The sequence below is a fragment of the Hippocampus guttulatus genome, chromosome 7 (assembly GCF_054856545.1).
Source record: "Hippocampus guttulatus isolate MCC_2025c chromosome 7, RoL_Hgut_1.0, whole genome shotgun sequence".
NCBI lineage: Eukaryota > Metazoa > Chordata > Actinopteri > Syngnathiformes > Syngnathidae > Hippocampus > Hippocampus guttulatus.
The window spans coordinates 8,481,057-8,501,877 of record NC_141267.1 but is presented as its reverse complement, the minus strand read 5'-3'; the positions used below and the strand labels follow the sequence as shown (position 1 = coordinate 8,501,877).

The window sequence follows — 20,821 nt, the reverse complement described above, 5'->3', positions numbered from 1 at the left end:
TTCTTTCTTTAATTTGTTTTGGAAAAACAGAAGTGAGAATTTAATTTTGCTCTCCGAAATGAGCTCAAATTCCCCCAAAAAAATAAATATTGGGAGCTAGCAAACTCAATGCAACATTTCACACAGTGACTGAATATGTGACCTATTTTTTTTTGGAATGGCTCAAGGAGACATTCATCTCTTCAACCAGAGAAGCGTGATGACATAAGGGTCGTTCCAGAATTGAAGGACATTTCACCTCCCACCTATCAAATCTTGAATAATCCTCATGCAAAATACTCCGAGCTTGTCCTGAGACCAAATCTGAAAAATACAAAGCGAAAAGTTTACTTGAAAATATTTTTTAATAAAACACGTGGCCAGTTTATATTTCCAAAAGCAGCACAAAACGCTGAGTATTACCCATACAAATATGTCTATTTTGTGTTTACAGTTCTAAATTTCAATGCTTTTCCCATTGCAGAAAAACAACATGATGTGGAGATCCTGTCCCCGCCGCCTAAGGAGAAAGAGAAGAAGAAGAGGCCCATGTCACAGATCAGTGGCGTGAAAAAGGTCACACAGAGCCCCAGCCTTGCATCTACCTGCATCCCTCGTTTTGGAGTCAACACCCCACAGGAGAACCTGTTGGCCAGCGTGCGTCGACATGCAGAAACACACACGCGGACACACGGAGAAAGAAAACGTCCCTTATGCATGTCATGTTTCCCTTCCTTAGGAGATTGAGGACCTTAACCGTTGGGGACTGGATGTATTCAAGATTGCGGAACACTCTGGAAACCGCCCTTTGACGGTCATCATGTTCTCCATCTTCCAGGTAGGAACAACCAAATACACCACAAAGAAAGTTACAGACCAAGGGGGGAAAAAGGTTGAATCTACAGAAGAAATAAAAATTACAGCGAACCAGCGTTTATCACAGGTGGTGATAAACTTATTTCAGACTCACATGCAATAAGTCAAGAGCTGGGATTTACAGGCAAAATATTAAAAAAAAAAAAAAAAGAAATTCTCGTTTTACCCTTCCCACACACTTTAAACATATTTAAACTCATTTAAACATGCTTCAAAATATTTCTTTGCGCAATGAGTCCCAAACATTGTGCCCTGAGAGATCAACGGGTATGCTGCGGAAAATTCTTCCAATTTCCCTGGAGTGAGCCAAAAAATTTTTATAAATCGTATCTTTGTCCATCAATCTGTGCCTCTGACGGCCCACCACTCTGATGTTGCTGAGCCCCCCCCCCCCAGAACAATTACTTTGAAATGCTCTTCCACTTGATAGCAGAAGGTATATGATTAATTTGGTATCCACTTATGTGCCATTTGCGTTTGGCGGTGTGCCGTGAGATTTTCCCAAATATAAAACAGGTGCCCTGGCTCAATAAGGTTGGGAAACACTGCTTTAGAGCCTGCTCTCGCGCTGAGAGATGGCAGACCTTATATAACATCATTTTTGGGAAACAAAAATAAGAAGATGCTGTTGCACAAATGGTTCTCCAAATGTGGCAAAATGTGCCGGCTTCAAACTTTTTGTCCCTTCCACTTGAACCCAAAATAGAAAAGAATTAGACATTGTAGCTATAAACACCAATATGTTCAACAATGTAATTTTAGCTAACACTAGTCTACTACAATGCTAACATATTATACGAGACACCAAAGACAGGTTGAAAGAAATTAAACATTGATGTTAAAGTAGCTCCGGTATAAACTTTCAAACATAGTCTCTCTGTTCTGTGGCAGTATTTACGATTGGTGCATTTTTGTTGGGGACCTTCTCTGTCTTTTTTTTTTCTTGGTCTTAATGAAGCTGCATCTACATCCAGTAAATATCGATGTTGCAGATCTTCCAATTGTCCAATAAAGTCCACCTGATGTTTCTCTTTGAATCCTGCCAGGAACGAGATCTTCTAAAAACGTTCAGGATCCCGATTAGCACCTTCATCACCTTCATGATGACCTTAGAGGACCATTACCGTGCCGATGTAGCTTATCACAACAACATCCATGCAGCTGATGTTGTGCAGTCCACACACGTGCTCCTGTCTACCCCGGCTCTCGAGGTGAGCTGTTTAATGATTTGGAATCTAATGTGACGAATACTAATAAGCCATTTCCAATACTATGCGTTTGTTCATTTCTTTCCAGGCTGTATTCACAGATTTAGAAATCATGGCTGTTTTGTTTGCCAGTGCCATTCACGATGTCGACCACCCGGGCGTCACAAACCAATTCCTAATAAACACAAGTAGGTCATCTGCTCTTTGTGTCCGTATTTACATTCAGAAACATTGATGAGATAAGCATATTCACGAGTCATGAAAAGGCTTTTGAGCATTCTGACAAAGTTGTGTGAGAAATAGCTAGTTTTGGTTATTCACTGCAAGTGTGGATGGGATTCTAACCAAGTGGATTTGCAAGGTCTCACGCCGGCCATGTTGCCTTCTCACCACTCAGCTTTGACTGACACTGAGCCGTATTCGTTTTGAGTTCTCTTGAGCCGCACTGCATCATACTGACAGCTGTTTCCTCATGTTTTCGTTGAGAGTCTGTCACTTTCTTGAATGAGTTTGCCTTCACATATTTGAAGCAGCTTGCACTTTTTCCTTCACAGGTTCCGAGTTAGCATTAATGTACAACGATGCCTCAGTGCTAGAGAACCATCACCTCGCTGTGGGCTTCAAACTACTCCAAGAAGACAACTGTGACATCTTCCAGAACCTCAGCAAGAAACAACGAGATTCCCTTCGCAAGATGGTGATAGACATGGTGAGACTTTTATCGGTTCATCACCTAACCTGTGAGCAAACTGTGCTGAAACTAATGATTCGATTTGATTTATTGAACATACAGCGGTAAACACATAACTGACATATAAAAATGAAAAACTGAAAAAAAGGATCATTGGTAGATGTCTTCGTACAGCGCTGTTTACATGTTGAAAAAACAATCTAGTCTTATGTGTTGTTCTCCATACATTTTTCCTCATATCATGTCAATACGCAAATTGGTTATTTATATACAGCAATTTATCCCAAAAGAAAACAAACAATACCCTCGCTTGCTCAAGGATACAGTGACAGTCGTCAGGAAACTGACTAGCATCTCTCCAACAACTAGCTGCCATTTTAATTCACTTTTTGTCCGCAGCAAGGCTTGAACCTTGGCCCTTTGGTTCCTGACAAATGAGCTATTATTTCATGATTGCAGTGTTCCTTCTTTTTTCGTAAGTGATACGTTCCAAGACCCCCCATAGGTGAATTTCCGCAAAGTAGAGTTTTTATTTTTATTTTTTTTATTTACACACCTGTATTAAGCAAATACAAACCTCTCCACTCGATTCCCACATTTTAAGCACTTGTTGCACTTCAGAAATGTAGCGGTAACTTTTCAAATGCAAAACGAAGAATAAATACTGAGCTGGTCATTACGGGCTGCATTGTGAGTGGAGCATGCTCTGCACCCCAGCCGCGAATAAAGACAACGGAACGTCGGCGAATCATAGTTTTTCCCTTTTATCCTAAAGCGGTTTAGCTAAACAAAAATCCCGAATCGGTGGATTAATGTGACTTGTAAATTTTGGGCTGTAATGCGACATGGGATTCTAGTTCAGATAACTTAACGAACAGCTTTAACGTTAGTCATTAGCCGATGGGAACACTATGAAAAGTTAATCCAGAATCTCTGACCCAGAGTCAGATGCGCTACCATTGTTCTGCTTATTTTGGGTAGTCAATGAATAAAAATACATTCAAATTCCCTTTTCATTGTTTAATGTACACTATTTACAATGGATACTATTGTAATGTGTCACCTCTGATGTTATCATTAGGTGCTAGCCACAGACATGTCCAAACATATGAACTTCTTGGCGGACATGAAAACAATGGTGGAGACCAAGAAAGTGACCAGCTTGGGAGTTCTGCTGCTTGACAACTATTCAGACCGAATCCAGGTTAAAGTGCCTTCCGTTCACACAAAGCGTTGAAAGTTTGCAATTGTTGCTGGAGCAGGGCTGTTTTTCATACCCGTGGCAAAATCTAACAGGAGTGTAACATTACCAGTATCTTAAAATGCTTATATATATGAAAGACGCTGACTGACAGGGCATTTTGTTGTAGCCATGTTTTATGTCAAGTAATTTCTTTGTTAGTGCTAATGGTTTAGAATGGGGCGAGAGGAGGATTACAAACTTGCCGTGTCCCAATCATTCTATCTGAAACGCTTGTCTACCTCAGGTTCTTCAGAACATGGTTCATTGTGCCGATCTGAGCAACCCAACCAAGCCCCTCGAGCTTTACCGTCAGTGGACGGACCGCATCATGGTGGAATTCTTCACACAGGGAGACCGGGAACGTGATAAGGGCATGGAGATCAGTCCCATGTGTGACAAACACAATGCATCCATTGAAAAGAGCCAGGTAACAGCCACTGAAAGAAACTCAGGAGGGAGCTTAGCTGACATATTTTTTTGTTTTTTTAAAATACTTGCTGACAAACTTCTGTCTCCCAAATGTGCCTGGGACGTAACACTTAAAATGTTGCAGGAGTGTGCTAGATCCCACCCCCCTCCCGCCCCGAAGGATGTTTGGGTATGTTAATCATGGATTTTAAAATAAAATTTGTGGTACATACAGTACAACATAACCACTCGCACAATTTATTCCAATATTAGAGCTGTAGAACAAATTAATTTAAGAGTTTTTCAAAAGACAAGCCGTCCAATTTTTTCATTTTTGCTTCGACTTGCGAGCACAGACTTGAGTCACAAGCGCCGTGTGGTGGCGGTCAACTCAACACACTTTTCAATACATTTCAGTTTGGCAAATATAGAACAATTCATCAAAAAAAATGCTTCAAGCTGTTTGTTGACACACCCGGTTGAAGTTGTGTGTTGTTACCTCAACACAAAGCAAAGAGCGTTATACCAACAACTGCTTGAAGACCCGCCTAGCCTAAAGCTAATGCTAATTCGCATCTGGGTTGTTCTAATGAGTTTAGAATCTAAATAATGGTGTGCCCCGGGCTCTGGATTGTGACCCACTTTGAGAGAGTCAATTTATTAAATTTTTTTGAACCTGTAAAATCAATCACCAGATTTCCAATATTACGTATATATTGCAAGGATAAAGTAAAGAACTTTGAATGTGGCTGATTTTTCTCAGTAAAATACACAGCACATTTTTTTGAGAAGGCTGGAATGGTTTAATGGCATTTCCATTCACTTCAATGGGAAAAGGTGATTTGAGATACCACGGTTTTGAGCCAAGAGCGCGGGGACTGACTGAATTCAAGTCATATCTCACGGCACCACTGTATGGTCTTCTTCCCATGTAGCAAATTTAAGGAAACCAAATATTTCAAAGCCTGATGCAATAAAGATCTATTCAATAGCAACCACAAGAAAAAACATCAAACACAAAAAGTTTCATGCTCAAATGCGGTTCACCTGTTATTGTGCGTTTTGGTTTCATCCGGAAATCTCAAACAAAAGCCAATTAGCCCCAACTTTTTGTGAGTAGGGCTCCCTGATAATGTTTGATTCAGCTTTTGCATTTGATCTCTTTCTTTTGAGTGTCAGTTTTCATGTTCTCAACACTGACATTCATCGCGTTTCTCATCTCTAGGTGGGCTTCATCGACTACATTGTTCACCCTCTGTGGGAGACCTGGGCGGACTTGGTGCACCCTGATGCTCAGGATATCCTGGACACCCTGGAGGACAACAGAGAGTGGTACCAGAGCATGATCCCACGGAGTCCCTCACCTTCTAGTCCTGACGAGTCCCACGCTGAGCTCAGATCGGGAGGTAGTCTGGGAGGGCCTAACCCTTCAACGGGGGTCGGCGGAGACAAGTTCCAGTTTGAACTGACACTGGAGGAGGAAGAAGAAGAGGAGGATGAGGAATTACAGTCTGACCTAGAGAGTCCACTCGAGGATGACCCCCAGTTGGGGATGGAGCGGCACCAGGACTCGTCATCGCCCTCGACATCTCCGGACCCGCGCGGGAGGTACCACCCTCCTTCGCCACAGTTGTCACGGCCCACCAGTCTGACGTTGCAGAGCCCCCACCCTCACAGGACCACGACCTCGCCGAGCCAGGAGGGACCTGATGGTGAGAAAGATGACAGTGCCCCCTGCCTGCATGAAGCCACATAACAACCAGCACAACCTGCCCTGCTAAAAAGACCGACAGCACTGAGAGGAGGCAGGGCGGGCCCTTACCTACCAATAAAGTCTGTAACATCACCACAGTCCCTTTACACTGGAGACAGCCTCTCTGTAGACAGAGGGATGATCCCCCTCTTTTTAGTTTCATATTTATCTTGGCCACTCTTTGGGGCCTCTTAAGTCTTTATTGTTTCTCACCCTGCTTTGGGAACGTCACCTGGACTGGGAAAAAGAGCGACTCTCTCCTAGAACAAAAGGTAAAAGAAATGTCTTCCTCTAAAATATCTGCAACTCTTGGACGTGAGCAAGTGAGAGTTGCAGTGGTATGACAGGGTCCTGGAGATTATTTTGCACCATTTTAACATACACATTTCAGAATCTTGTTAAAATGATTTGTACTTTGAATTTTTGTTGAGGGATTTTGAGGTGATGTAATATTTGAACTGGCGAGGAGCTGCGACCGAATTGATGGACCGAATCCTCAGGGTATGAAGAGAAACACAAATCGAATGTAGCATCGATGTTGTTCATGACCTTAAGCCCAAAGTCATTCCCTCTTAGAATTTACCTCTTATTCACACAACTGGGAATTGCCTAACCAGTTGAAACCCTTTAAATTGGGCACCTTAGAGCAATCAAAAATGTGTGTGTGTGTGTAGGAATGTATACATGTGGTCACAAAATTGTGCGTACCTATATAGGAAACCAGTTTGTAGCACCTCAGATTGAGCACTTACAACACCAACTGTAGTCTAAGCTTCCCCTGAGATGACTCTATATGGTGCCCTTTTTCAAAGCTGTTGAGACTTACAACAGTTGATTCTCCGTTCGCTGGTCGTGTCTTCACGTGGTTGAAAAGCATTTTGTTTTGATTTCATCAGTGTGCCTCCAGCCCGCAGTAGCACTTTACCATTTCTGTTGCTCAAGCTCTCCGAATGTGTTACTAAGGGCTTCACCCACTGTAGGCCTGCACATCAGAAACGCAGTACAGGTTACCTGTAGGTGGGCAGGAAATCTAACATTTTGTTGAATCACAAACTAGATGAAACATCTCTTGAGTGAGGTCTAGGTTACAACTAACGGTTTTCAGGTGCAAATAAGGGAAATCCCAACGATGCCAAACTTCTGAACCAAAATCGAGCTTTGATTACCTCCACCAAGCATTGGGAGGTAATGTTTTCGAGCACTTTATTTCGCGATATCCACAGGCACGTGTTTGAAATAGGGATGGGTATTTGACAGCACTTCCTTGATTGGCCATTGGGAGAACTCATTGAATATTAACCACGCGCTACCACTTGGAAGTTTCGCAAAAGTGAATGTGAGGGAAGTCCAGGGACCTCAGATTTAATGAATTCATAAAACATAATGGAATCACCCCTCCACAAAAACTATTTTGGAGGAATCCTGCATCGGAACAATCAGTTATACGTCGTACCCTGGTCAACTGGAGCAGCAGTGTCGCAGTGTACGTCTGTTTTTTCCAACTGATGTGGTCTAAAAATGAGGTCATGGTCTAGTTTTGCTCTTGTCAGTCCATCGCATGAGAGGACCAAAATCCCAAGGCTACATTTCAATGTTTTCCCAACCATGTCGACCGCTTAAATCATTTCAAACTGGTGCAAATATTTTGTCAGTGATTCACAACTTCCACTCGCTTGAACACAATTGCCTTGTGCATACATTTTTCTCGATATTTATCGGAGAATAAATACAATGTACTTTATAAGAACCTGTGCAGAATGCTCAGGCATACGATGACGTTTGCAAGTTTGGAAACAATTTAAAGTGCTTATTCCAAACAATGCACATGATAAACTAGTGCAGCAGAGCTTGCGGTTGCGCTTGAGTCACTGCCAAAACATTTGGCAACACTGACCGTTGTCTTTCATTCTCTCAAAATGGACTTGACTTCCGCCTTCGATGCTTAGAGCTTCGTATGTTTCAGCCTTCACATCTCAACTCATGATAATCGGAACCACAGTGCCTGGTTGTCAATGAAGCATCAAGTCACACCTCACATTGTTTATTCATTTCTTTACTATTGTTTTGGTCAGCACGAGCCATGACTAAATCAAGTCATCTTTGTGTTTAAGGGACCTGTTGACTGCTGATCCTTTAAAAGACATTTGAGAGCAAGATTAATTTAAAAAATGAACCCATCACTTTATTTCATTTCGTATTAAAAAAAAATGGCTGGACCAACGTTCATAAAAAAAAAAAAAAGAATGTTCCTGTAATTCCCATACATTTGGGTTCTTCATTCTCTGCCCAGCCCACAGATAGCCGACACTTTTGCAGTGAATAAAAAGGAGCACCGTTTTGAAAATTGTTTCAAGAAATCAACCAAGAAATTACTGATACCATTTTGGAAGTGCTTAACTGTAATAACTGTGTTGCATTATTGTTAGAAAAAAAAAGACTCCTGCCAGCCTACAATGCTACCTTTTTACACACAAGATTTTAAATGGATGATTGTATCAGTCGTTGACTTTATAGTGATAGTTTTTACCAACGATAACTCAAGCGTATTTAAAACGGACGATTAGTTTTTGTGCAATTTAGAAGCAGTGCTCCGCATTTCTTATAGTTGAGACTTGAGAATGTGTAGTTTGAAGCCTTCTTGTGTCTGTCTATGTGTGTGTGTGTGTACTAAGTGTGCGTCCATTCTGTAGCTGAGCATTTGTGGCCAACAGAGAGAGGAGGTGGAAACAAAGCAGGAAGCTAACCAGCACTACACACATTTTATTGCCTTCCGGGCCAGGCGATGAGAGAAAACACTAGTCTCAAAGTACGTCATGTCCGCGTTATCGAGCGGCCTTTTTTTATTGAGCATGTGACTTAGGGTGGCGGCCGTGGATCTTAAAAAGGACCAATGTGCTGTTTTTGACGCGCTGAAACCGAGAAATAGAAATGACTATTCCAGTCACCAGAATAAATGACCTTTAATCGTCATGAAACAAAACATAGCAGTCTGGTCATGTCAAAGAGAAAGAAAGCGCTGAAAGGTTTGGTGGCGAGTTAAACTCAGCACTGTGGTTCTTCACATATAAAACACTAGCGCCAGAAAGTATTAAATGTGTTCATGAGTGTTGTTGCTCACTTCTTGTGTTGAGCTCATGTCGCCCTCATGTTTAGTCATGTTGCTCAGCCTCTGTGTCGTGCAAACTTCTCCAATGCTATTTATTCTTCATACATGTCTGTTGAGGGAAAAGTACTGTAAAAAAACAACAACAAACATTTAATTGTATGTTTAATCATATGTTGAGCCTCAAGATCAAATATACATGTATACAGCTTGATCTGCCACTCTGAGATTTTTGTCAAAGAAAAATGTGTCCATTTGAACAAAATTAGTTATTTTATTTTTTCTGGAGTTTTGGCTTTTTTGTGAGGGGAAATGCCAATAAAATACACGGAAATTTATGTCACCGTCTCTTTCATGACCGTCTGATTCACACAGCGTGTTAATATAACTACAATCAGTATGTCAAGGAAATTCGGATGTTTTCAGCAGAAGGCTCGGTCAAGTCTGACCGGGGCTCCGGTGCAGGCTGGAGGCTTCACTCCCTGAAATCATACAGCACATGGCAGCAACGTCCAAATGAATCTCTGCAGTCACAGGCACAAAGTATCATGGTCTATGGAGTTTACAGTGCTGAGACGTGCTGCTTTTAATAGGACGATGTCGTGCAATTTTTAATACGACTGTAATCGTCACATCAACAACAAAAATTAGGCATCATTTCTCACCTCGTAAAGTTGGCAAACCAAATGGAAGAGCGAGGACATGGCCTTATCTTCATACTCCTCTGTGAATTCCTGTTAATTTGGAGTCTTTTGTGACATTGATTCACAATGGTTAGTCTTGCACATCAGTTAACTGTATGAGCAGATGAATGCAAATCAAATGCCTTTTTTTTATTCATCAACACTAACTTACTCATATTTCATCTTTTTGGGACCCACAATGTCATTTTCTTGTTAACCCTGGAGAACCCAAGAACCCTTTTCTTCTTTGGAAAATGATGAATTTTACATTAAATGACTGCTATATGTTCACTGAACACCAAAACATGTATAAAATAAATATTTAATGCTTTAATCCTAATTTAGGATTAGGGCCAAATTTGACCCTTTGGAATTTAAGGGTAGCGTTTGAGTAGCAGAATTTATAGGGGCCAAATTTGACCCCATGGGTTCTCCAGGGTTTTAATCAAGCTCCATATAATGACTCATTTGTGTGTGTGTGTGTGTGTCAGAGATGTGTTCCTCGAGCCGGTCCTTGGCCTCGAGGACCGAGGGGCGGTCCTTGGTCCTCGGCCTTGGCCTCGGAGTCAAGTCCTTGGTCCTTGGCCTTGGCCTCGGGAGTCAAGTCCTTGGCCTCGGACACAATGAGGGATTAGAGCCTCGAAACACTTGTATAAGGGCCGCAAAAATCACGAACGAATCTAATAAATTCCATCAAAGGAAACCCATATTGATGGTTTAACTCTGGCGCTTTAAGAGGGGCGGGTCTGCCACTGACAGATAACAGTTAGCGCAACGTATAAAGAGCGGCATCACAGTTAGTTTCAATCACGGTTTGTTGCGTTCGCGATCGGCAGTTTAAATAGCGTGTAAAGCCTTTCTGTAACAGTGGTGTCTTTTATTTAGTTATTTTTGCACAGTCGTCACGTTTGTGCGGTCGCACTAGAATGTTTGTTTGAACCAAGTAATTTGTGTTACAGCTGGAGTCAATAATGTCGGCAGTTCACTTCCGGGTTTGGCCGTTGGGATTTGGAGTCCTTTTGCTTGATTCCAGTAATGTTTGCTGAATGCTTTCTCATGTTTGGAATAATGAATATTGATAATACATTGTTTAAAATCATGGTTGATTTAATTAATTGTTATGAATTTGAAGGTATTAAATTAATTAATGTAGTATTAGTGGGAGTGGTAATAATAGTAGTACTCAGAGAATGTTTAGAGATCAGCCATCTCGTTACCTCTGCGTCCCGTATCCGAGGCCAAGGCCGAGGACCAAGGACCGCCCCTCGGTCCTCGAGCCGGTCCTCGAGGCCAAGGACCAGCTCGAGGAACACATCTCTGATGTGTAGTAAGGTGTTTTGAGCCGAAAAAAACGACCATGTATAGTAAGGCGTTTTTAGACGAAAAAGACGACCATGTGTAGTAAGGTGTTTTTAGCCGAAAAAAACAACCATGTATAGGAAGGCGTTTGTAGCCGAAAAAACCCCAGACCATGTATGGTAAGGCGTTTTTAATTGAAAAAAAAAGGACCACGTATAGTAAGGTGTTTTTAGCCGAAAAAAACGACCATGTAGAGTGAGGCGCTTTTAGCCGAAAAAAATGACCATGTATACTAAGCCGTTTTTAGCCGAAAAAGACGACCATGTATAGTAAGGCATTTTTAGCCCCCAAAAAACGACCATGTATATTAAGGCGTTTTTAGCCCAAAAAAACCACCATGTATAGTAAGGCATTTTTCGCCCCCAAAAAACGACCATGTATAGTAAGGAATTTTTAGCGTCAAAAACGACCATGTATAGTAAGGCATTATAGGCCGAAAAAAAAGGGACCATGTATAGTAAGGCATTTTTAGCCCCAAAAAAACGACCATGTATAGTAAGGCATTTTTAGCCCCAAAAAAACGACCATGTATAGTAAGGCATTTTTAGCCCCAAAAAAACGACCATGTATAGGAAGGCATTTTTAGCCCAAAAAAACCGACCATGTATATAGTAAGGCGTTTTTAGCCGGAAAAAAACGACCATGTATATAGTAAGGCATTTTTGGCCGAAAAAAAACGACCATGTATCGTAAGGCGTTTTTAGCCGAAAAAAAACGGTGCAAATGGTTTTCTTGATTGGCTGTCATCCGGGTGAGGGTGCCCCCTCCCCTCTGCCGATGGCCCGAAGACAGCCGGGGGAGGCTCCAGCACACGCCCCCGACCCGACCCTTGTGAGTGCAAGGGGATGAGAAAATGGATGGGAGGGTGCACGGACAGCACCCATGCCAGCAAGAAGAGAACACGCAAGAGCGACAGGCCGGAGCTGGATTTGAACCCTGGACCTCTGCGTTCACACTCCAAGGCACTAACCAGTGGGCCACGGAGCCAGCCCAGCGTCACACTCAAATGTATAAATGAAAGCATAAAACACTTCTAAAAAAAAAAAGATCAACACAACACATTAAAAGTCATGATACTCTTAATTCTCTCTGTGTTGTCATTTCTTGCTCTTGTGCAGCTTTCTTGGCTTCGATCTTCTCCACCTGTTCCTGTCGGAGAAAGGGGATATGTCATCTGACCATCTCAATCACAACAGGACATTTCCTGAAATGTCAACAGCCATCTAAGTCACAACAGGATTTTTGCGTTTTTGGCCAAAAAAAACGACCATGTATCGTAAGGCGTTTTTAGCCGAAAAAAACAACCATGTATAGTAAGGCATTTTTAGCCCCCAAAAAACGACCATGTATAGTAAGGAATGTTTAGTGTCAAAAATGACCATGTATAGTCAGGCATTTTTAGCCTAAAAAAACCGACCATGTATAGTTGGGCGTTTTTAGCCGAAAAAAATGACCATGTATAGTAAGGCGTTTTTAGGCGAAAAAACGAGCATGTATAGTAAGGCGTTTTTAGCCCCCAAAAAACGACCATGTATAGTCAGGAATTTTGAGCGTCAAAAATGACCATGTGTTAGTAGGGCGTTTTTAGCCGAAAAAAACGACCATGTATAGTTAGGCGTTTTTAGCCGAAAAAAACGACCATGTATAGTAAGGCGTTTTTAGCCGAAAAAAATGACCATGTATAGTAAGGCGTTTTTAGGCGAAAAAAAGTCGACCATGTATAGTAAGGCGTTTTTAGCCGAAAAAAACGACCATGTATTGTAAGGCATTTTTAGCCCCCAAAAAACGATCATGTATAGTAAGGCATTTTTAGCCCCAAAAAAACGACCATGAATAGGAAGGCATTTTTGGCCAAAAAAAAACGACATAGTATAGTAAGGCATTTTTAGCCCCCAAAAAACGACCATGTATAGTCAGGAATGTTTAGCGTCAAAAACGACCATGTATAGTCAGGCATTTTTGGCCGAAAAAAACGACAAAAAATGGTCATTTTTTTCGGCTAAAAACGCCTTACTATACTATGTCGTTTTTCGGGCTAAAAACGCCTTACTATACATGGTCGTTTTTTCGGGCTAAACACGCCTTACTATATATACTATGTCGTTTTTTTCGGGCTAAAAACGCCTTACTATACCATGTCGTTTTTTTCGGGCTAAAAACGCCTTACTATACTGTCGTTTTTTTCGTATAAAAACGCCTTACTAAACTATGTCGTTTTTTTTTCAGGCTAAAAACACCTTATTATACCATGTCATTTTTTTCAGCTAAAATTGCCTTACTATACTATGTCGGGTTTTTCGGGCAAAAAACGCCTTACTATACAATGTCGTTTTTTCGGGCTAAAATTGCCTTACTATACTATGTCGGTTTTTTCGGGCAAAAAACGCCTTACTATACAATGTCGTTTTTTTCGGGCGAAAAACGCCTTACTATACTATGTCGTTTTTTTCGGGCTAAAAACGCCTTACTATACTATGTCGTTTTTTTCCGGTATAAAAACGCCTTACTATACCATGTAATTTTTTTCGGGCTAAAAATGCCTTACTATACTATGTCGTTTTTTTCGGGCGAAAAACGCCTTACTATACATAGTCGTTTTTTTCAGCTAAAAACGCCTTACTATACGATGTTTTTTTAGGGCTAAAAATGCCTTACTAAACTATGTCTTTTTTTTTCAGGCTAAAAACACCTTACTATACCATGTCATTTTTTCGGGCTAAAAACGCCTTACTAAACTATGTCGTTGTTTTCGGGCTAAAAACGCCTCACTATTCTATGTGTTTTTTTTCGGCTAAAAACGCCTTACTATACTATGTCCTTTTTTTCAGCTAAATACGCCTTACTATACATGGTCGTTTTTTTCGGGCTAAAAACGCCTTACTATACCATGTCGTTTTTCTCGGGCTAAAAACGCCTTACTATACATGGTTGTTTTTTCGGGCTAAACACGCCTTACTATACATGTCGTTTTTTTCGGGCTAAAAACGGCTTACTATACTATGTCATTTTTTTCGGGCGAAAAACGCCTTACTATACTATGTCGTTTTTTTCAGCTAAAAACGCCTTACGATACATGGTCGTTTTTTTCAGGCTAAAAACGCCTTACTATCCATCCATCCATCCATCCATCTTCTACCGCTTATCCGGGGCCGGGTCGCGGGGGCAACAGCTTTAGCAGGGAAGCCCAGACTTCCCTCTCCCTAGCTACTTCTTCCAGCTCTCCCCGGGGGGATCCCGAGGCGTTCCCAGGCCAGCTGGGTGACATAGTCACTCCAGCGTGTCCTGGGTCTTCCTCGGGGTCTCCTCCCGGTGGGACATGCCCGGAACACCTCACCAGGGAGGCGTTCAGGAGGCATCCGAATCAGATGCCCAAGCCACCTCATCTGGCTCCTCTCGATGTGGAGGAGAAGCGGCTCGACTCTGAGCCCCTCCCGGATGACCGAGCTTCTCACCTTATCTCTAAGGGAGAGCCCGGACACCCTGCGGAGAAAACTCATTTCGGCCGCTTGTATCCGGGATCTCGTTCTTTCGGTCACGACCCATAGCTCGTGACCATAGATGAGGGTTGGAACGTAGATCGACCGGTAAATTGAGAGCTTCGCCCTTTGGCTCAGCTCCTTCTTCACCACGACAGACCGATACAACGTCCGCATCACAGCAGACGCTGCACCGATCCGCCTGTCGATCTCTCGCTCCCTCCTGCCCTCACTCGTGAACAAGACCTCAAGATACTTAAACTCCTCCACTTGGGGCAAGATCTCTCCCCCGACCCGGAGGGGGCACTCCACCCTTTTCCGACTGAGGACCATGGTTTCAGATTTGGAGGTGCTGATTTTCATCCCAACCGCTTCACACTCGGCTGCGAAACGCTCCAGTGAGAGTTGGAGAGCCCCGTTTGAAGGAGCCAACAGCACCACATCATCTGCAAAAAGCAGGGATGCAATACTGAGGCCATCAAAACGGACGCCCTCAACGCTTCGGCTGCGCCTAGAAATTCTGTCCATAAAGATTATGAACAGAATCGGCGACAAAGGGCAGCCTTGGCGGAGTCCTACCCTCACTGGAAACGATTCCGACTTACTGCCGGCAATGCGAACCAAACTCTGACATCGGTGGTATAGTGACCGAATAGCCCGTATCAGGGGGTTCGGTACCCCATACCCACGAAGCACCCCCCACAGAACTCCCCGAGGGACACGGTCAAACGCCTTCTCCAAGTCCACAAAACACATGTAGACTGGTTGGGCGAATTCCCACATACCCTCGAGGACCCTGCTAAGGGTGTAGAGCTGGTCCACTGTTCCACGGCCGGGACGAAAACCACACTGCTCCTCCTCAATCTGAGGCTCGACTTCCTGACGGACCCTCCTCTCCAGCACCCCTGAATAGACCTTACCAGGGAGGCTGAGGAGTGTGATCCCTCTGTAGTTGGAACACACCCTCCGGTCCCCCTTTTTAAAAAGAGGGACTACCACCCCGGTCTGCCAATCCAGAGGCACTCTCCCCGTTGACCACGCGATGTTGCAGAGGCGTGTCAACCAGGACAGCCCCACAACATCCAGAACCTTGAGGAACTCCGGGCGGATCTCATCCACCCCTGGGGCCCTGCCACCGAGGAGCTTTTTAACCACATCGGTGACTTCAACCACAGAGATAGGAGAGCCCACCTCAGGGTCCTCAGACTCTGCTTCCTCCAAGGAAGACGTGTTGGTGGAGTTGAGGAGGTCTTCGAAGTACTCTGCCCACCGGTTCACAACGTCCCGAGTCGAAGTCAGCAGTGCCCCATCCCCACTGTACAGTGTTAGTGGTGCACTGCTTCCCCCTCCTGAGACGTCGGATGGTGGACCAGAATTTCCTCGAAGCCGTCCGGAAGTCGGCTTCCATGGCCTCACCGAACTCTTCCCACGCTCGGGTTTTTGCCTCGACGACCACTGAAGCTGCGTTCCGCTTCGCCAGTCGATACCCGTCAGCTGCCTCTGGGGTCCCACAGGCCATAAAGGCTCGATAGGACTCCTTCTTCAGCTTGACGGCATCCCTTACTGCTGGTGTCCACCAGCGAGTACAAGGGTTGCCGCCACGACAGGCACCAACCACCTTACGGCCACAACTCAGATTGGCCGCCTCAACAATAGAGGCACGGAACATGGTCCACTCGGACTCAATGTCCCCCGTCTCCCCCGGAACATGGGAAAAGCTCTGTCGGAGGTGGGAGTTGAAACTCCTTCTGACAGGGGATTCCGCCAGACGCTCCCAACAAACCCTCACAATACGTTTGGGTCTGCCAGGACGGACCGGCATCTTCCCCCACCATCGGAGCCTACTCACCACCAGGTGGTGATCAGTTGAACAGCTCCGCCCCTCTCTTCACCCGAGTGTCCAAAACATGCGGCCGCAAATCCGATGATACAACCACAAGGTCGATCATCGAACTACGGCCCAGGGTGTCCTGGTGCCAAGTGCACATATGGACACCCTTATGTTTGAACAAGGTGTTCGTTATGGACAGTCCGTGACGAGCACAGAAGTCCAATAACAAAACACCACTCGAGTTCTGATCGGGGGGGCCGTTCCTCCCAATCACGCCCCTCCAGGTCTCACTGTCATTGCCCACGTGAGCATTGAAGTCCCCCAGCAGAACAAGGGAGTCCCCAGCAGGAGTACTCTCCAGCACACCCTCCAAGGACTCCAAAAAGGGTGGGTATGCTGAGCTGCCGTTTGGTGCATATGCACAAACAACAGTCAGGACCCGTCCCCCCACCCGAAGGCGGAGGGAAGCAACCCTCTCGTCTACCGGTGTGAACCCCAATGTACAGGCACTGAGCCGGGGGGCAATGAGTATGCCCACACCTGCTCTGCGCCTCTCACCATGAGCAACTCCAGAGTGGAAGAGAGTCCAACCCCTCTCGAGAGAACTAGTACCAGAACCCAGGCTGTGTGTGGAGGCAAGTCCGACTATATCCAGTCGGAACTTCTCTACCTCACACACCAGCTCGGGCTCCTTCCCTGCCAGAGAGGTGACATTCCATGTCCCAAGAGCTAGCTTCTGCAGCCGAGGATCGGACCGCCAGGGTCCCCGCCTTTGGCTGCCGCCCAGCTCGCATTGCACCCGACCCCTTTGACCCCTCCCACGGGTGGTGAGACCATGAGAAGGCCTTACTATACCATGTAATTTTTTTCGGGCTAAAAATGCCTTACTATACTGTCGTTTTTTTCGGGCAAAAAACGCCTTACTATATACTATGTCATTTTTTTCGGGCGAAAAACGGCTTACTATACTATGTCGTTTTTTTTGGGCTGAAAACGCCTTACCATACTATGTCGTTTTTTTCGGCTAAAAACGCCTTACTATACATAGTGGGTTTCTTCGGGCGAAAAACGCCTTACTATACTATGTCGTTTTTTTCAGCTAAAAACGCCTTACTATACTATGTTGTTTTTTCGGGCTAAAAACGCCTTACTACACTGTCATTTTTTTCGGGCGAAAAACGCCTTACTATACTATGTCGTTTTTTTCGGGCGAAAAACGGCTTACTATACTATGTCGTTTTTTTCGGGCTGAAGACGCCTTACTATACTATGTCGTTTTTTTCGGGCTAAAAACGCCTTCTAAACTATGTCGTTTTTTTTTTCAGGCTAAAAACGCCTTACTATACCATGTCATTTTTTTCGGGCTAAAAACGCCTTACTATATATACTATGTCGTTTTTTTCGGGCGAAAAACGGCTTTATACTATGTCGTTTTTTTTCGGGCAAAAACGCCTTACTATACTATGTCGTTTTTTTCCGGTATAAAAACGCCTTACTATATATACCATGTCATTTTTTTCAGGCTAAAAATGCCTTACTATACATGGTCGTTTCTTTCGGGCGAAAAATGCCTTACTATACTGTCATTTTTTTTCGGGCTAAAACGCCTTACTATACATGGTCGTTTTTTTCGGGCTAAAAACGCCTTACTATACTATGTCGGTTTTTTTCGGGCTAAAAACGCGTTACTAGATATGGTTGGTATTTTCGTGTGTTTCGCAAAAGATCTGCGATCCCTAGGCTCAAAGGTGCGGATCAAACCGTCGCCAATTCCTAGTGGATCGCAGTGAAGTCCGTAAGGGAGCCTCCACGCCGAATTGACGGGACTTTCCATCACTGGAGAGTTGGTGCGAAGTGGTAATGACCTTCGGGTCAGCAAAATCCCGCGGGACCGCGTCCGGCGGTATACAAATCCACCACAGTCCTGGCGTTAAGCGCCTAGCAAGGTGTCGGACCGGATCCCCAAGCCGACCATCCCCATGGGTTATGAAGGAATGCCCACCCTTCAAAATAAAACACCGGGCCCGGCGCATCCACGGTCCAACCTCGGGTGCTGCAGACCCCCTGGACCACCACCGTCGGCCACCGCGCTGCCGTGGACCCTGGCCACGGGGTCGAAGTGCGGGGGCGGGGTTGCGACCCGTCCCCCTCCCTCACGCTACATAGCCCCCAGGATCCGGAAGCGACACTTCATCGACGAGCTGGCAGCTCTTCATCTCATCCTGCCCAACATTCTACTCCGGGGCACCGCGCATTCCATCATCGTAGCTCTCTCCTTCTGCACATCAGCTGTGATAGGTCAGCCCGGCACTTTGAAATCAGCCAAAACCATTGGTAAAGCCAACAAAGAGACTTTAAAGCCACTTGTTTTGGAGAATCAGTGTGCTGCCTTCCAGTACTGGGTCAACCAAAATTCAGCGGAACATCTTAACCACCGAGCCTTAAAGCTTGCCATGCCTGGATCATCATCACCGGCCAGTAGCAAGGCTCGGGTGTACACCGATGTCAACACGTGGAAGAACAAAGATTACTGGGATTATGACACGCATGTGTCAAATTGGAGCAATCAAGACAACTACCAGTTGGTACGCAAATTGGGGCGAGGCAAGTACAGTGAAGTTTTTGAGGCCATCAACGTGAGCAGCAGTGAAAAAGCAGTGGTGAAAATCCTTAAGCCTGTCAAATGGAAGAAGATCAAACGGGAAATAAAGATTCTTGAAAATCTACGCGGAGGGACAAACATCATTCTTCTGGTTGACACGGTTAAAGACCCTGTGTCCAGAACACCAGCTCTTGTCTTTGAGTACGTTAATAATACGGATTTTAAGGAGCTTTACCAGAAGTTGACAGACTATGATATTCGTTACTACATGTATGAGCTTCTCAAGGCTCTGGACTACTGTCACAGTATGGGCATCAGTATGGTTGGTATTTTCAGCTAAAAACGCCTTACTATACTATGTCGTTTTTTTCGGGCGAAAAACGCCTTACTATACTATGTGGTTTTTTTCGGGCGAAAAACGCCTTACTATACTATGTCGTTTTTTTTCGGGCGAAAAAACGCCTTACTATACTATGTCGTTTTTTCGGGCTAAAAAAGCCTTACTTTACATGGTCGTTTTTTTTCGGGCTAAAAACGCCTTACTATACATGGTCGTTTTTTTCAGTTAAAAATGCCTTACTATACTATGTCGTTTTTTTCGGGCTAAAACGCCTTACTATACTATGTCGTTTTTTTTCGGGCTAAAACGCCTTACTATACATGGTCGTTTTTTTCGGGCTAAAAACGCCTTACTATACTATGTCGTTTTTTTTCGGGCTAAAAACGCGTTACTAGATATGGTTGGTTTTTTCAGCTAAAAACGCCTTACTATATACTATGTCGTTTTTTTCGGGCGAAAAACGCCTTACTATACTATGTCGTTTTTTCGGGCTAAAAAAGCCTTACTTTACATGGTCGTTTTTTTCGGGCTAAAAACGCCTTACTCTACTATGTCGTTTTTTTCGGGCTAAAAACGCCTTACTATACTATGTCGTTTTTTTCGGGCTAAAACGCCTTACTATACATGGTCGTTTTTTTTCAGCTAAAAACGCCTTACTATACTCGGTCGTTTTTTTCGGGCTAAAAACGCCTTACTATACTATGTCGTTTTTTCGGGCGAAAAACGCCTTACTATAGTATGTCGTTTTTTCGGGCTAAAAACGCCTTACTATACATGGTCATTTTTTTCGGGCTAAAAACACCTTACTATATATACTGTCGTTTTATTCGGGCTAAAAACGCCTTACTATACTATGTCGGGTTTTTTTCGGGCTAAAAACGCGTTACTAGATATGGTTGGTTTTTTCAGCTAAAAACGCCTTACTATGTCGTTTTTTTTCGGGCGAAAAACGCCTTACTATACTCGGTCGTTTTTTTCGGGCTAAAAACGCCTTACTATACTATGTCGTTTTTTCGGGCTAAAAACGCCTTACTATACATGGTCATTTTTTTCGGGCTAAAAACACCTTACTATATATACTGTCGTTTTATTCGGGCTAAAAACGCCTGACTATACTATGTCGTTTTTTTCGGGCTAAAAACGCCTTACTATACATGGTCGTTTTTTTCAGCTAAAAACGCCTTACTATACTATGTCATTTTTTTCGGGCTAAAAACGCCTTACTATACTATGTCGGTTTTTTCCGGTATAAAAACGCCTTACTATACA

The 20,821-nt window shown here is 43.9% G+C and overlaps 2 protein-coding genes across 8 annotated transcripts in view; one reads left to right on the top strand and one right to left on the bottom strand.

The window, feature by feature from the left end:
- The window catches only part of LOC147202158 (3',5'-cyclic-AMP phosphodiesterase 4C-like), a 91,988-nt gene extending 82,389 nt beyond the window's left edge, over positions 1-9,599 (top strand). For all 5 annotated transcript variants that reach the window (XM_086115840.1, XM_086115839.1, XM_086115841.1 and 2 more), the window contains 8 exons: positions 464-636; positions 719-817; positions 1,902-2,066; positions 2,152-2,251; positions 2,618-2,772; positions 3,836-3,958; positions 4,242-4,424; positions 5,631-9,599. In XM_086115840.1, coding sequence (XP_085971966.1) covers positions 464-636; positions 719-817; positions 1,902-2,066; positions 2,152-2,251; positions 2,618-2,772; positions 3,836-3,958; positions 4,242-4,424; positions 5,631-6,161 — 1,529 coding nt within the window. In that variant the 3' untranslated portion in view covers positions 6,162-9,599. The remainder of the gene's footprint in view (positions 1-463; positions 637-718; positions 818-1,901; positions 2,067-2,151; positions 2,252-2,617; positions 2,773-3,835; positions 3,959-4,241; positions 4,425-5,630) is intronic.
- Positions 9,104-20,821, bottom strand: part of LOC147202157 (gamma-interferon-inducible lysosomal thiol reductase-like) — a 26,268-nt gene continuing 14,550 nt past the window's right edge. The window contains exons 6-7 of one of the 3 annotated variants that reach the window (XM_086115849.1): positions 9,927-9,995; positions 9,104-9,743 (exon numbers count right to left, since the gene is read on the bottom strand). In XM_086115849.1, the coding sequence (XP_085971975.1) occupies positions 9,684-9,743; positions 9,927-9,995 (129 nt within the window). In that variant the 3' untranslated portion in view covers positions 9,104-9,683. Of the gene's footprint in view, positions 9,744-9,926; positions 10,011-20,821 lie in introns of all 3 variants that reach the window. The other 2 variants (XR_015101399.1, XM_086115850.1) reach the window with 2 other exon arrangements.